The sequence below is a fragment of the Gallus gallus genome, chromosome 1 (assembly GCF_016699485.2).
Source record: "Gallus gallus isolate bGalGal1 chromosome 1, bGalGal1.mat.broiler.GRCg7b, whole genome shotgun sequence".
Classification (NCBI taxonomy): Eukaryota; Metazoa; Chordata; class Aves; order Galliformes; family Phasianidae; genus Gallus; species Gallus gallus.
Genome location: NC_052532.1, coordinates 80,765,805 through 80,781,954, shown reverse-complemented (window position 1 = coordinate 80,781,954; position 16,150 = coordinate 80,765,805). Strand labels below are relative to the sequence as shown.

Here is a 16,150-nt window from a genome sequence, read left to right as displayed (position 1 = left end):
TTCCACATTCATTCCTTCTGGTCGGTTTTTTTGTTTCTCAGCCACACTCCTCCCCTCCCAGCTGTTTCTTTGGATGCATTATCATTACCTTCTATCAACAGCCTAAGGCTGGGCCTGGTCTCCAAATCAGAATCAATTGAATTTGCTGCCAGTGACTCGTAGGGGCAGTCCTTTCCACAAGCCAGTAATGAGCCACATCCCACGACATGCAGAGGAAGCTGTGCTATAAGCATAGACTCCCTTCTAAATCAGTGGCTATAAAATGAAGGTTGCAGTCTTGCAGAGAGTTTTTGTAGCAATACTTTTTTGCAACATTAGCAGAAATAAAGACAGCATCCTGGACAAATTCCAGTTTAGGTAATCCCTTCTGCTAGCTCAGATAGATGCTGGATTGTTTCTCCATCTCCTTGCTGCAGAAGTCAGTTGGTAAATGTCATGCTCTGCTCCAAGCTAAAACATCACGTATTGGTGCAGAGGCCTGCCTCTACCTTAGAAAGAAGCACCAGCAGCCCTCATCTCTAGGCACGTGATGCCACCATGGTGTTTCTCACAGCCGTGAGCAACGGCAGGAGCACACAGCCTGTGGCATCTCACCAGTAGAGAGTTCCGCCTTCTCCCCTGCTCATTGCAGTTCCAGATCCAATCTGGGAATTCAGCTTTCATCCACTCAGAGCTCACATGCTGGGGACTGTTCCCGTGCTGCTGGAATGGGACAATCAGACATTGTTTGGCTGCTGAATCACGGCTCTGTCAGGCTGCAGGTTCATTAGCATGCAGCCTGCCTCAGGAAGGAGGGCGCTGGGGTGGCCATCACCTCCATGATGGACAGAAGGAATGTGTGTCACCGCAGACACTAAAAAGCAAGGGTATCTTTGAAGTAATATGGGCTGGTCAAGTGTGCCTGCGCTGTCCCCAGAATCACAAATACACAAAATCTTTTCATTCTATTCTGCAAACATTCTTTAGCAAGTGGAAGGAACACATTTTCCCTGTTTTTTTTTCCATTTTTCTGAAGCAAAGACACACAACTCTTTTCCCTGTGTTGTTTTTTGTTTTGTTTTTTTGTTGTTGTTGTTTTGTTTTGTTTTTTAACTATTCTCACTTAAATTTCCTAGGCACACAATTTTATAAAGAAAACCCACTGTCCAGCTGCTAGGTCCTTGCACCATCCTGAAGTGAGTTCAGATCTGTCACAAGAGGCGCACGGGGTAGACCTCATTGCTCCCTACAACTACCTGAAGGGAGGCTGTGGTAAGGTGGGAGTTGGCCTCTTCTCCCATGTAACTAGGGATAGGAGTAGAGAGAATGGCCTCAAGTTGCTCCAGTGGAGATTCAGGTTGGACATAAGGAAATATTTCTCTGAAATAGTGGTCAGGCACTGAAATGGGCTGCCCGGAGAGGTGGTGGAGTCACTGTCCCTGTAGGCACTCAAGAAACATTTAGATGTTGTACTGAGGGACATGGTTTAGTGGGAGATATTGGTGATAGGGGGATGGTTGGACTGGATGGTCTTGGAGGTTTCTTCCAACCTTGGTGATTCTATGATTCTATGATTCTATGAACCATTGTTAGGGCAGGGCTGAGCTTCAAAAGCTACAGAGCTGCAGTTCAGCTCTGTCTTTAGTGGCCAGGAGCTAACATCAATGATTTAATGAGCGCCTTATATCCTGAAATATTTCACAAACTGCGAAAACAAGATTCACTCCACCCACCTCTGGGCTGGGAGGTGGCAGCTGTTGAACTGGGCAGAGCCCCACTACGTGACAGTATGGGACACTGAGTCCAAACAAATCACGGCTCCAACTGAAATTGCTTTTGGGAAAGGAAGGAGGCAGTACAGTATGTACGTGTGTGAAAAAGTCCCTCTCCCCTAGAAACAAAAGATGAACTTGAAGTTTTTAAAAAGCAAAGGACTGCTGCCCTTGTTTTACTCTGTGCCCAAATGGCAGCTTTTCCATAGAAGATGCTGAGTAAGGCTAAGCTTGCCATCTTCTGAATCACCGCTCCCTGCCTGCAGCAGACCCTTCTTGGGCAACTCCCATGCAAGCACTAATCAGATGTGAACCCGCTCAAGCTATAATTGCTGCGAGCAAGGCTTGAGGCTGAATAGCAGCACGCTTATTTAGCTGTCATGTTTAGGAGCCTAAGCAGTATCCAGTTAATCTTCTCAAATCCCATTATTGAAGTGGAGTGACAGATGGGTATTTTAGCAGGCTAGAAATAAGGACTAATTAGAAGTCCTGACCCTGCTTTGTGTTTGTTACACTTCCCCAGCTCTGAAGCAGGTTTGACAGCAGTGCCCAGATCCCCATGCCTGGCTGATCCGGGGCCGGGGCCACAGAAGGACCTCCTCCAAGTTCCTCCAAGCCGAAGGTGGGACCCCAGATCCAAGCCTTGCTGGGATCTGGAACTGAATTTCCTGGCTCAGAGCCCTTTAGTGGCTTTGCATAGGCAGCAGCGTGTGACTGACACTCACAGTCGAGCCAGGAAGGAAGAATAATGGAGTCAATAGATCAAAACCATCCCTTCCCATTTACTGCTCTTAAGCCCGCCTTAGGCACAGACCCTTGATATATTGACTTTGGCAAAGCCTGCAAACTGCCATCCTGGCCATGAAGGTATTTGAATGGAAGGAGAAAAAAAAAGAAAACTAAAGAGTTAAGAAAGGGGAACCAAAAGTGCAAGCAACAGGGGAGAATCCCCCTTGCCTTCTCTGTGACCTGGAGCTGTCAGCTCAAGCCAACTCCACGGTCTCTTCAGAGGATCCAGGCCATTTGTTTTATCTTTTCTTTGCTTCATTCCTTTACCTTGCTGCACTTCTGGTTTCCAGCTGGAATGGGATGGGAAGGGAGAGAAAGGGGTTACGTAAGGAAGGCTGTTGCGCTATTTTTCTGGCTTGATTATAAGCAGAAGGTGCACTAAATCTCACAGGAGATCTCATCCTCACTTAGTGTCTTGTGGATCTGAGACTACCTGACCAGAGCAAGGGTGAGGCAAATGCAATAGCAAGTAGAGAGGGTAAAAAAGAGCAAAATGGTGAAGCTGTTCCCCTCTCTCTTTTTGCACAAGGAAAGAAAGCAATTCAGCCCTGCTGACAGCTTATTTATTTCATCTGAACTGCAGCTTTGGGGTCCAGAAGGAGGGCTCATCTTCCCATCACACCGCTGAGCCTCACAAGGGATGACTGCAGGGATGAACGGAAAAACAAGCATGAGGTTCACATGGAGCAAGGGTTGTTCTATACACAGGTTGGCTCTGCTATGCTGCCAAGCTGCCTGTCTGCAGCAGGACAGACGGTCACACTCACTGCTAGAGACGGCAAATGCAGAATGCTTACAGCAGCAAGAATATCCCAATTGAAATATGCAGATCCAGGACGGCAGACCCGTCCTTTTCCTTCTAGTGTTCTGGGTTTGCTATATCAGTGTTTTTGATGAATCGAGGAATACAGGCAGTGAGCACTGCAGAGCTCTAGACTGGATCTCGCCTTCTGTGCCCCGCATCCCACATTTAGGGACAGTTTGTGAGTACGTCAGCACCCTTCAGGTAAGAAAGGCAGCACTGATGCTGCTGTGTCTGTTGAAAACCACAGTGATATTCTCTAAATGAAGTTTGTACCCGAGATCCTGAGCCAATCTCCTGTCTGTCATCTGTGGGAAACAAGTTACACAGCAGAGTTAGAGCACGAATGTCCCCTGGCCCTTTGGATGCTCATTCCCTGTTGTAGAGATGCAGGTACATCTCCTCTAACCATTTAGCAACCTGATGGTATGTAATCACATTGCAAAAGCAAATGCACACACCATCCTAGGTGGAAGAAGGCAGAGAAAGGACAGGAGATGTAGAGAGAGTTTTGCATTTTGTTCAGGGGTTAGTTTTTGTTCTTTCTTTAAGTGTTCTGTGCTTTACAGAACTAAACAAAGCCTCCTGTTCCAGATGATAAATCTCCAAGCTGCTCTTGGCCCCAGAGAGCACAGAAGATAATAGCATTTCCAAAGGCATTTAGTTAGCTGAGCCTTGAGTGTAGAAGAGGGCAAAGAGGAGGAGGAGATAAATGGCCATGAACCCAGCTCAGCTGCTCGGGGCATATTTTGGAGAGCAGCAGCCACAGCTGAGCATCCTGCATGGGGACACACACGTTCCCAGCCCTGCCCAGTGCCTGTGCTGGAGAAGGACACATAACACAGCCACTGGCAGAGGAACAATTAAGGCCACCAGTCCCCAGCTTTCCACCTCCATGGGTCTACACCTGAGGATGATGTGCTGCCTTGCAGCACTGTTTGTGGCATTCTATTAAGCCAAGGCATGCATAGCTTTCAAAAGATACAGCATATCAGCCTATTATATAAAGCATACATTAAGTTGCTCAAGCTGGCCAGCAGCAAGACTGCAGAAAGCATTAAAGAATAGGGGTTCTTTCTGAAAAGGTAATTCATTTTTAGTACTAACCAGAGCAGAAAGGATGCTCAGTACTGCTCCAGTTGCATTTTCAGCCTATGTTAGGAGGCCAAGGCCACTTTCTGACAGAAACCGCACACATTACCAGGAACATTAGAAAAACCATGAAAAGCATTACCTAATAATAAGTGGAGGGAGGTGATCCTTCCCCTCTGCTCAGCATTGCTGAGGCCACGCCTGGTGCACTGTGTCCAGCTCTGGGCTCCCCATAGGGGAAAGACAAGGACCTCATGGAGCAAGTCCCGCTCAGTGACATTGTCACATTTGCTGCTTTCCACGTGCACATAAGTTTACCTAACTCCAACTGGCCATCCAGTCAACCCAGCATTGTTGGGAACTGGGGCTGTCACAGCTGCTGGCACCAGGATGGAGGCAGGCCGCTGTGAACCAAGGCTAAGCTTCTCTTTGCAAACAGGGGACCAGCAACTTAATGCAAAAGGTGTGTGTTTTGCTCTTTCTCTTCTGGTGCTCTTTTGTTAAGAGCAAGAGAAGTCTCCACTGGGATGAGAACTGGGAATCCAATCCAGCTGTCATCATGCTTAAGGCAAGAGGGCGAGGCAGAAGAGGACATCACCATTTGCTTCAGTGGTGTGCGCCAAAAGGCTTGTAGGGTTAGGGACTCAACTCCTCATTCCCATACACCATAATAGCATTGGTTTGGCTCTCTAGAGATGCTAAAGTTTCGTATCATGTCTTCAACTTCATTATATGCAAGGGCTACACGTGTGACAGCAAGATCGGTCTCAAGTCCATGGTAGGCACTTGCACATCTACTGTCACACTGGTGCAGAATACCAGAAAGTCTGCTTGTGGCTTCAGATAAATATAGAAAACAGAGGGTTACATTATTGAATTACATATGAAAGTTAATAATACAGTCAGCACAGTTGCCCCACATTATTTAATTCCAGAGTAAATTCAATTTATGTTGCTCTGTTCTGTCTGTGTCCATTGTAAACACGCTGCAGATTTTTTTTTTTGTTGACAATGCAAAACACATCCACTGGAGTTATCAGCAGAGAAGCTGAAGGTTCTGGCATACTAACAAAGGACAACTGGGGCTTGAGGCCCTGGGAATGAATGGAAAGTTGCCCTTAAAATAACTGTCAGTGGAGCCAGTCAGCAGCTTTGATCTTGTGCTAGGTACTTAGCATTATGTGGATAAGATCCTTAAGATCATCAGGTCCAGTCATCAACCCAACACTGCCAAGTTCACCACTGAACCATGACCCTGAGCACCACATCCACACACAAGTTGCTGTGTCAAAGTCACAAGTTTACCCAACCCCTGTTGGTGGCTGAAGACCGAAAGTAGGCACCAGTAGTTCTCTCCTTTTAGTCACCCCCAGTTTGTACTTCACATGCAGGGAAACAACATCTGACACAGATCAGAGATGTGGTCTAAGAAGTGGCATGGGTGGCCAATGTGAAAGCCACCTCACCCCACACCCAGCACTGTTAAAGGAGAAACACTGAGACAGGGGAGGTTTAGGTTGGATATCAGGAAGAAGTTTTTCACCCAGAGGGTGGTGACGCACTGGAACAGGTTGCCCAAGGAGGCTGTGGATGCCCCATCCCTGGAGGCATTCAAGGCCAGGCTGGATGTGGCTCTGGCAGCGTGGTCTGGTGGTTGGCAACCCTGCACATGGCAGGGGGGTTGAAACTCGATGGTCATTGTGGTCCTTTTCAATCCAGGCCATTCTATGATTCTATGATATGTCTTTGACACAGCCCTGACTGCCAGCAAATGCTGCTGCTGTAAAACTGTGTCATATATGCAAAATCTGAGTTATGGGTGCAACAGACTCTCCAAACCAGAACCAGGCCCACACGGAAAACTTCAGAACCAAGCACTGAGATCACTCAGATCACTTGTTCTCACACCGACACCAGCTGTGTTATACATCCACCTCATGCAGTGCCAGCATTTCATCCACCACAGGTATTTGCTCGAGCCACTGCAAGCTGTCACATCACAGGCACTGAGGTCCCTATCCTTTCTGCCCCACATCCAGATGAAATCAGGTGTCACCAACAAAGAGAAAGCATCTGCTAAATCAAAATACATTCTCTCATCTAGGATCTGAAGGGAAGACATGTGATTCACGCTGTTCACCAAGCATGGGGGAGAAGGCCGGGTCAAAGCAGGGCTCAGTGCATGTGGATGACACGTGTGCCTCCCACAGTGCTTGGTGAGGGAAAGGGAAAGCAGGAAGCAGCATGGAAGAGTCCTGTGCTAATCACAGAGCTAACAACGGAAAGTCAATACAGAGCAAGGAGCCGAGCTTGATATGAATGCTTAACTGAAGTAACACCATGCTACGGGGACACAAATCTCCAGCTCTCAGGAACCAGAAACAGATTGAGGAAGTAACACAAACATCGTCCAAAGCAAGGAGGAACAGTGGAGCAGCAGAAGCAGGCAGATGGCTCCTGCTCCCGTTGTTCCCAATGTCTTGCTGCTCTCACTTTGTTGCCATAGAGGCTGATGTCTGGGACCCATAACATGATGCTCCGCTCGTGAGAGTGGGTGGAGAAAAGCAAACTCTGTTATTAACAGTTTTCCCCCTGCGCTCTCCGTTTTGACAGCACAGCGTCTCACCTCTCTGTCCTCTACACATGCCTTGCACCCTGGAACGGTGGCCCTAGCCCAACCTCCAATTCATGTGCTCATCCCTTTCTTTTGCCTCTAATTTCAGAGCCAGGCCGTCCTGCTGGCTCCCATCCCAAAGATGAGGGGATGCAGCCTTAACATGCAGACGGCACATTCCCAACCTGGAGCAGACACCACAGAGCACAAGTCATGGGGCTGCTTGCTCCATCAGCAGTGGGAAATGCAGAGCAGACTGCGGCAGCACACTCAATGCCTTTCCAGCCAACCCAAAGAGGCTTTGCTTGCCCCCAGCCCCTTCCTCTTCCTCCCACACCAGGTGACAAGCGTTTGCACAGCCCCAGAACGATGTGGGTCAGGGAGCTGATCTGGACTGAGAGCAACCTGTCTGCAAAAAGAGAGGAAGTCTTCTTTTCAGACCAGTTCTTGAGACAGAACTCCCCAGTGCCACAGTTTCTAATTTGGAGAGCGGGATGAAGGCAGCTCTTCATTCTTCTGCAGCAGATTAAAGGAGCATGTGGCATTTTCATTTTACCAAGGAGACTTTAAAATAATGGCCTTGTCTTTTTCCTCCACATCGCCATTAATGATCCTTCAGCAGTTTTCCCAGGCCTTTCTGCGTGCATCGCTAACCAAAAGCACCTAATCAAAAGCAAGGGCATGCATTCACTTCAGTACGTCAACACAAGAGCAGCTTGAAAAGAAATAAAGTAAGCAGACACAAATGCATCTTTCCTGGCAGTGTAATTCTGCAGCATCTAATTCCACTTTGGAGCCCAGAAATTCACACTGTGTCACGGGGTAAATCTTAGATGTTCAACAACATTGGGCAAAAGCACACACCGATTGCTACACACTTACGTGTGCTGTGGGTTTCTGCACACACCCATGCTCAGCCCCTCCTGCTCCTATCCCAGACACACGCAGCTGCATGCATGAGGAAGGAAAGCCCTGTGACCCAGAAAAGTTGCTCCACATCTGGGCTGCAGGTTTGAGAGCTGGCTCCAAAGGGAGTCTGTCCTCAAAGCAAACTTTCTTCCCGAGTGGCAGCTCTCATCTGTCTGAGCTCAGACGAGGCAGCTTCACCATGAAATACACGGCATCAGAACCGGGCAAGCCTGTCCCATACCAGTCAGAGAGCACCCAGGGCCACTTTTCCTTGGACAAACCTATTACCATTCAATTATTGTTAGTGTTTCCCCTCAGAAACCCTCGCCAGTCCTCCAGTAATGTCTTGACCTGCTGCAGCTCTCAAAAGCTGTTAGAATTTTGTTTGGGGAACTAGTGCCAGCCAGAACTACTGCATTTTTATGAGACCACTAGCTCTAAATGAAAACTTTCCATACTCTTTCATTCAAATGCAGCTGTGACAAGGCAGGAGCAGTCTCTGCAAAGGCTGATAACGTCTCCTTGCACTACATTTGCAGAGCACAGCTCCCTTCCCTCCGTGCCTCCAGGGAACGGTGCTGGCTGACCACGAGCTCAGCCATGGCAAGGAGAGTAGGAGGGGGCTGGTGGTTTCAAAGCTCCTCCAGTGAAGCGGCCCTATTTCTGCAGCAAATAACAAACAAAGGCAATAACCGACGCTGGGCAAAGTGACAGAAAGTGCTTGGGTGCCACTGTGGGAGCTGCGGGGAGTGTGGGAGGGGGTTAAGGGGAAAAGCTGAGCTCATTGCATCCCAACCAGACAACATCAGGCAGGAAACAGATGTGCAGCAAACCACAGAGGGGTACAGTGACACCAGTATTAAGGGCTGATGGGGGAGACTAGGACGTGCCAGTGAGACCTGCAGGCTGAGAATAAGGTGCCTAGTCTGAGGTTTGGCCTTTTGCTGTCCTCATAGCTTATCCTTGCCCATCATACTAAGATAGAAGAGAAAGACTCAGCCTTTTTCTGAGCCCTACCTGGCTCTAAACAAATGATGCAAAGGTAGGTCTGAGTCAGGAGTGATTCCAGTGCAAAAGAACAGACTGTCTTTTACCATCACATTCCAGTTTTTATAGATGCTGTGGTCGTTGCTGTTTAAAAAGAATAGGAGTTGTACCTGGTTGAGTACCTCGTAACCCAGTCTGAGTCTTCCACGTTAGAAGTACTGGGAATATTAATCTCAATTTTTCTTACTTCTTCTCATTTTAACAGCTTTGAACTTTTCAGCCCCCTCTTGCGACATTCTGTGATATGCCCAAAAGCAAGACTATTGTTTCTGACTGTTTCCTTAAGCAGATCAGATTGTCTCACCTCAGTTAAGGTTTGTGCACAGCCTTGCGCCTCCTATTCTCCGCTGGCCCACCCATCACTATAAAACAGTGAAACTGGGGTCCCAACATGTGGCTCCCACCGAGTTCAGCAGAAGCACTATATGCTTTTCCCTGCTGGACACCTGGATGGTTATCAAGAGGCCAAAATAAGGCCCTAATGTTAACCCCTCAGGGCTAATAACTAGCTAGATCTATTGCAGCAGTATAACACTTTACCAAAGTCTGACACGATGAAACGTTTCAGTAGAGAGTCAGCCTTCTTGCCAACAAGAAAGACCTGAAAACATAACTCAGATGCGCACTGAAGCTTCAGAAAACAGAAAGCAGTCAAGGAGTCCAACACCGGTTTTTGTTTCATCTCATGATTTTTGTGGCCTGACTCATGACTACAGATGCTTAGGAGTACTGATAACAGCCAGCCCCCATAAGGAGCACAACAGCTCTGTGTGTCTAGACCGCTGGCAGGAAAAGGCCAAGTAGGGTCAAATGCAGCAGTGACAGGAACTGCCTTGAAATGTGGTAAATTCAAGGCAGCCGAGCTTCAAACCAGCTCCCAGACAGCAACAGCTGTCCACACCACTGGGCTGGGTCAGGTCTGAAGAATCAACGTAGGGCTAACAGTCTGCAATCTCCTGAATTACCCCACTGAACCTGCTGAAGTGTTTACATCTACTTACTTTGCAAGTCTGACACGGCTTTTACTGTATTATCATAAAGCTCATTACTAGGCTCGGTACAGTGGGCTCGGCTCGTCTGATAGGGAACAGTGGGATCTCATCACCTTCCATTGAAGCGCAGCCATCTGATGCGGACCACGGCTATTTATTAAACAGTTAAATGACAGGAGAGGGAATGCTGATACCTTAAGCAGGAATTCTCCACTGGAATTTGGCAGGGACACGGGGACTAAGGTCCTTGCAGAAAGCACAAGCCGCTCTCCGACAACCACAAGCATGTAGGAGCTCAAGCTGTGCATTTCCTCTGCAGAGCATCCCGCGCACCACACAGCACCCCCTGTCTGTAACAGCTGGCCATTAATCCCGAGGGAAAAAAACACACTGAATTGGCTGTGCTAGAACCTGCTTTCACAAAGCAAACCCTTTCCAATGTAACTATCCCCAAACCAGCTATCTCTCAAGCTCTACCGCCCTTCTGATTTCGTTTCATAAAGCACAGGTTGCAAATTCATGACGTGCTGATGACATCTGAACGTTCGCTTCTTCCCAAAAGGCCACCTTGGCACTCTCGGTCACATTCCTGCCCATCCAACACAGCTTACTTCTCCATAAACTTCTAACAACCGAGCCTTTCATTTCTGGATCCCACAGCACTGGGCCACGGGATGTGGTATTCAGCAAACAGCAGCACTGTACAAAGGGGAAGGAACTTCACGTCCTCCCCGGTTCTCCTCAACACTGAGGGAGAAGTAGGTTGGCACTGTGAGCCATCCCACAGATGAGACAATGCCCTTCTTTCTTGCGCCCAAACAAACTATTTTGAAGAACTGCAGGGTTTCTGGTAAGAAATGTTGCTGTTCTGGCATAATTTCAGCTGCAGTAATTATGTCTCTCCCTTCAAAATCCCCCTTGATGCTCCAGCTGAATATACTGCCTGTACCTGCCTTCCCCGTGCTGTTTTGCAGTGTTCCTGTAAACAGCCGTAAATTGTCCCTCCACCGCTGCCGCTCACATAAGCACTGAGTGGAGTTTATCTAGCTGTATCTTCCACTGCCAAAGCAGTATCAGTTCATTAAGTCTGTTATTCTGGCTGCTTCGATTCAGTGGCCGTTAAGAGCTATATAAGTTAAAGGATACAGTAATTGTAACTGTCGGCTCACAATGAAATTGAAAGACTGGCTTTCCCCCCTACCTGAATAAATGCATGCATATAGCGTTTTATCTCAGTGATATATGCTCTGTCCTCTTCCCAGTGCCGTGGAAAGGACATCCACTATACAGTCCATCCCGCTGCCAGTGCCGTTCCTCCCTTCACTCCATCAGCCATGCTCATCAGCAAATGAAAGACCTGATTGTACGGCCCTGCCCGCACAGCGCTGACATTGCTGCTGGAAGCTCTCCTGCTTGGAGCAGCCTGAGTAAAAGTTAACTGACTCCAACTGGCACAGAGCACTAACATCAGGGATGGGAACAGGCGTGTATTTATCTTTCCTTATTCCATAAGTCAAACTCTCTGCTTCTTCTCTCGTCTTCCAACCTTCTCTTGGAAAAATCACCATGCAGCCTTCCACAACCGACACTGACTGCTTCCAGCTTGGGACCCTCTAATCTTATCGCAGTTACCTCTTATCTGAGCTACCATGTTTCGATCTCATATCTGGGAGCACAGCGGTCGGGGGGAGGAGGAGGAGAGGAAAAGATAGAAGGCAGAGCAGTGAAAATGTTAGCTCAGCTGCCCCTCACACTTCACACCCAGCCCTGAACCATCTCCAGCTTCTGTCCTGCCTCAGTTCCCCAGGAAAAAGACAATGCAGGACCTGGAACCAAGGACGAGCAGATGGGATGTCCCCAGCCCCTCTACTGGCTCTGCTGTGCTCTTGTCCCACAGACTTCAGGAATACCAGGTCTGAGTGGAGGCAACACTCTTCTCTCCAAGCCCAGCTCCCTAATACCTGCCTTCTCCAAGGCCAAGGGGATAGGAAAGGGCATCACAATGTGCATGGGGCCGTCTGTGCCCTCACTGATGCAGCCCCATCCCCACACACCGTGCTTCTCATGCAAGAGCCATGCAGGCGCATCACCAAAGCAATCCTCCACTTGTTCATTCATTGTGAGTGCCTGGGCAGCGACTCCACTTCCCACAGATAAAACAGATGCAGGTTGCCTAACCCTCACCCTTGGGAAAGGTTCTGTTTCCAGTCCCACCGATGAAAACTAAAACCCAAAAGCCAAGACGCGCGCTCTACTCATCTGCAACCAGAGTAAGAATAAAGAGGTGTTTACCATCCTGCCCAGAGCTCTCCAGATGCTCCGTCAGGTCACAGCCGAATGCGCTCGTGGCTCCCTTCCTCTTGAGTTTCTGCTTGGCTCCCTTGTTCTTCATGAGGTTAGTCCCAAAAGAGGTTCGCCCCCCTCCTGCCTTCCCCCCCACCCCCCGGCCTGGTGCGGGGCGACAAAAACTGGCTCTTCTCAGACCACCGCCCACGTCCCGCTCCTGGGAGGTAGCATCGGGGGTCCCACACGGCGTCCGGACAGAGAAATCAACATTAATCCCCACCAGATGTTGGGCTGCTCCGGTGGCAGGGGAAGGTCAGGGTGCAAGGAGGCTGCCCAGCAGCGATCATAGCTCACTCCCGGAAGGTTTCGCATCGAGGGGAAGCGGCTGGTGGATGGGTGCCCGCATCCGAGCTGGCGAGATGTGGGCAGGCAATGGTGGCAGTGGGGACTTCTGTCCCTCAGCGCGGCCCGGGGACGCTCTGCAGTCACCCTTCTGGGTTTCGTCAGCCAGGCTGTCGCTGCCGCCAGCCGCAAGCGTCCCGCTCTGGTCTTCCTTCTCCCAGCTTTTGGAGGAGAGTGGGTCCTCCAGCGGACTAATGGAAAGGGACTGGGGAAGAGCCTGTGCGAGGCTCCTCGCTGGCTCCCCCCCTTCCCCTCCTCCTGCCGTCGGACAGCGTGAGGAATGAGAAACCAGCTTCCTGTCCTGACTCCCTCGCCCGCTCTCCCTCCTTTTCCCCCTTTGACAAATCCTAGGATTATCCAGCTGAAAAAAATGCTGAGAGGAAGTTCGCCGAGGAGGAGCGGAGCGGGAGGGGGAGGTGGAGGGATGCAGAGGACGTTTTTTTTGGCAGTAAAGTGCGTTTTGTGTGCGAGAGGCTGAGGAAAGGCAGCGAGGGGCTGGAGGACGGGGGAGGAAGAGAGAAAGCCTGCCCTGGCCGCGGGCAGATAACGGGCTGATGGAGGAAATCACGGCTCCCTCGGCACCGCTGAGGCCCGCGGTCGGGCGCTTCCTGCGCTGACAAGGCTCAGCCCCAAAAAGGCCCGAGAGGGGAGGCCGGGAGATCCCTGCCACCGCTGGGCAGTTCCTTCGTCCCAAGGCATCCCTCCACCGTGGCTCTGTCCCTTCAGGGTATGCCTTCCTCTCCAGAGGCACGGGCTGGGATTGGCAAAGCATGAGACGGGAGCAGAAAGTTGGGAAACGAAAGATGGAGAGGCGGGAACCCTCCTCCCTCCTCCCTGGCTCTCAGCAAGCAGAAACAGATGCCGTCCCTGTGCTGTACAGTCAGCTCCCAGAGAAAGCTGCCTTTTGCTGAAGAAGAGATTCGGAGGCAAGAAGCTGCCATCACCCACGAGTGACAAGAAGGAAAATGGGATGGCTCTTCCATCAGCACCAGCTCCTGCACCCATCCAACACCTCTCTGCGTTACACACATCTCTGCTTGTGAGAGCAGTCCCTTACGCTTTCTCTGCATTTTCTCTCCCAGAAACTCAGAGCTCCTTCCAGGGCTGGGGATGCCAATGGGGTGCATGCTCCATAAAGGGAGGCAAGCCTTGCTCTCCAAGGGCTTCGCTGCCCCCTCTTGCCCCATGCCACAGAACACTCTGTGGGTCTCGGTGGAAAATGAACAAGTAAAAACAGGTCCTTGCAGCTTTTCACTAAAAAACAGCCATAATCGGTCCAAGAAGTTTTTTTTTTATTGCTATTCTTTGAAGGAAATTTGGCCAGGAAACAGTGCAAAGGGCTCCCTCAAAATCCCTCCTGCCTCAACCCCCCACCAGCACAGAAATCGGGCCTCCTCCCACAGACCCACACCCCTTCTGACAAGCTTTTGACAACGTTTCTCAGATAAACCAAGTTCCACCACAATCCTTCTGCTGCCAAAATCCTTTCAGTTTCTGTCCCTCTATGTGGTGATTTATTTATTTATTTATTTAATTTTTTCCTCCAAAGGGTTGAATGTTATCACATTGCATGCGAGGAAAAACTCCACCAGTCCTCGTGAAGGACCTTGAGCAATTATAAATCCTATTGTGCAGCTTATCATCCTAATTATCACCACTATCCCTGTTTTATAGCTGGCTGACGGAAAGATGATTTGCAGAAGGGTATCAGAGAGAAGGTATCTTGCCTGTCAGCTCCCACCCTCTTCTCCTGAGCTCTTTCCACCGGCCTGACAGCTGTTTTTAGGAACCCTCCATAACCACACAACACTTCAAAATGCCTTGAGCCTATCCTGGGATTCTCCCAGCACCTCAGTGTCACATCAGGATCCCTCCCCATAACAGCCAGCCGCCAAACCCATTGCGTGCCACAGGACATCCTGCCTGCCTGCCAAGGCTTCAAACGGGTCAGACAGACAACAGGACGCTCGGAGCTGGGTGTCTCGCCTGGCCGTCTTCTGTAGGAAAATAAACCCATCTCCTTGCCCTTTGTGTGGGAAGCGCGTCCTCTCACTCACATCTCACATGATGCTGAGACCCAGAGCAGCTTCACCACTGGGAATCACTGTGACATCTTCTTCAAAGTCCAAAAAGCTGTGGGGGTAGGTAGGCAGTGTGAAAGCGGAGTCATGCCACGATGTGAGGAGCACCAGAAGAGGCTGGGCCATGGGGGTGGCTTTTGTTGCAGCAGGACAAGGTTCAGCATGAGGACAGAAGGGATTGCCCGGGGAGCCCGGGCAGGGAAGAGGAGGTCAGGCAAGGTGAGTGAGAACCAAACAAGGGAGGCTTTACAAACTAAGCGCTTCGTATCACAGCCTGAAATCAGTGCTGAGCCAGGGGATTTTTCTGAGGGAAAGGGCCGATGTTCTCCACAGAGGGAAAAATAAGAAGCCTGGATTTGTGCAGTCTGGGAGGCAGGGAAGACTGCAATAGCTGGGGTGAGCAGTGGGGTTAAGATGTAATCCGGTGTCCCTCCTGGAAAAGCTTTCTCAGATGAAAACATGGTAAAGCCAGAGAAGAAAAGAGCTCGGGCCAGATGCATGGAAAGATAAAAAGGAGTCCAAAGCTGAGACAGCTGGCAAAAAAATGGGGGAATTTTTATCCCACTTTAAAAAAAAAAGAAAGGGGGGAAAAAAAAGTGAGTCTGCAAAATAAAAACAATACCAAGCCAAGCAGGAGCTCTCACAGAAACTTACAGACAGCATGATGGCATGAAGGTGGGCTGGTGGGCCACCTCCCCACCAACAGGGTGCTCACCCTTCGGCCTGCAAGCCCAGATGTGTGCATGGATTAACATGGCATGGGTTATGACTGTGTGCTCCTCCTCATCCGTACAGGTGGGGTGTTCATAATCCCAGAAGCAGCCAGAGAGCCTGGGGAGCAGCCTTGGCCATGAAGCTTCTCCTCCTCCAGGCCCAGCCTGCTGCAGAGGCCTCACGCATGCTATTTCTGGGCACCCACCTCTCCCCTCCCCACTGCGTTTCCTTCATCGTGTGGAGCTCTTCCCTACCCATGGCTTTGAAATCTCCACCGACCTTCCAGGCGCCTCACAGCACAAAAGGGCGGCTGGGGGTGGGGGAGAATGGAAGGACCAGGGGGTGGATTCCCCTAAAAATAGCCCTGCTGAGTACGACTGTTTTCCTGACACAGACGGGTCATTGTTAGACCCTGACACGCCAGTTCAACCTCCCTCCCCTCCCCTCTGCACGCTCTCTTTCCTCCCCTGCCCCTCTCCGTCAGGGTTTCCTGCCTACTCCCATCACATTGTGAAGTCTAAAGGCTGGTGTGGAGGCCTTTGTTTCTTTGAGTGCCCATCAGAGCACAGATCTGGGGCTCCCCTTGTCACAGGGCACCTACCACTTCTGATTCCTAACTCCTCCTGTTCCCTCAGTTCTCACTGCCTTTTGTACTCCCTTGCTCAGACCAT

The 16,150-nt window shown here is 50.0% G+C and overlaps 1 protein-coding gene across 1 annotated transcript in view; it reads right to left on the bottom strand.

The window, feature by feature from the left end:
• ARHGAP31 (Rho GTPase activating protein 31) overlaps nucleotides 1–12,943 on the bottom strand; it is a 53,415-nt gene extending 40,472 nt beyond the window's left edge. The window contains exon 1 of the mRNA NM_001389447.2: nucleotides 12,289–12,943. Coding sequence (NP_001376376.2) covers nucleotides 12,289–12,388 — 100 coding nt within the window. The 5' untranslated portion in view covers nucleotides 12,389–12,943. The remainder of the gene's footprint in view (nucleotides 1–12,288) is intronic.
• Between the last annotated feature and the right edge of the window lie 3,207 nt (nucleotides 12,944–16,150).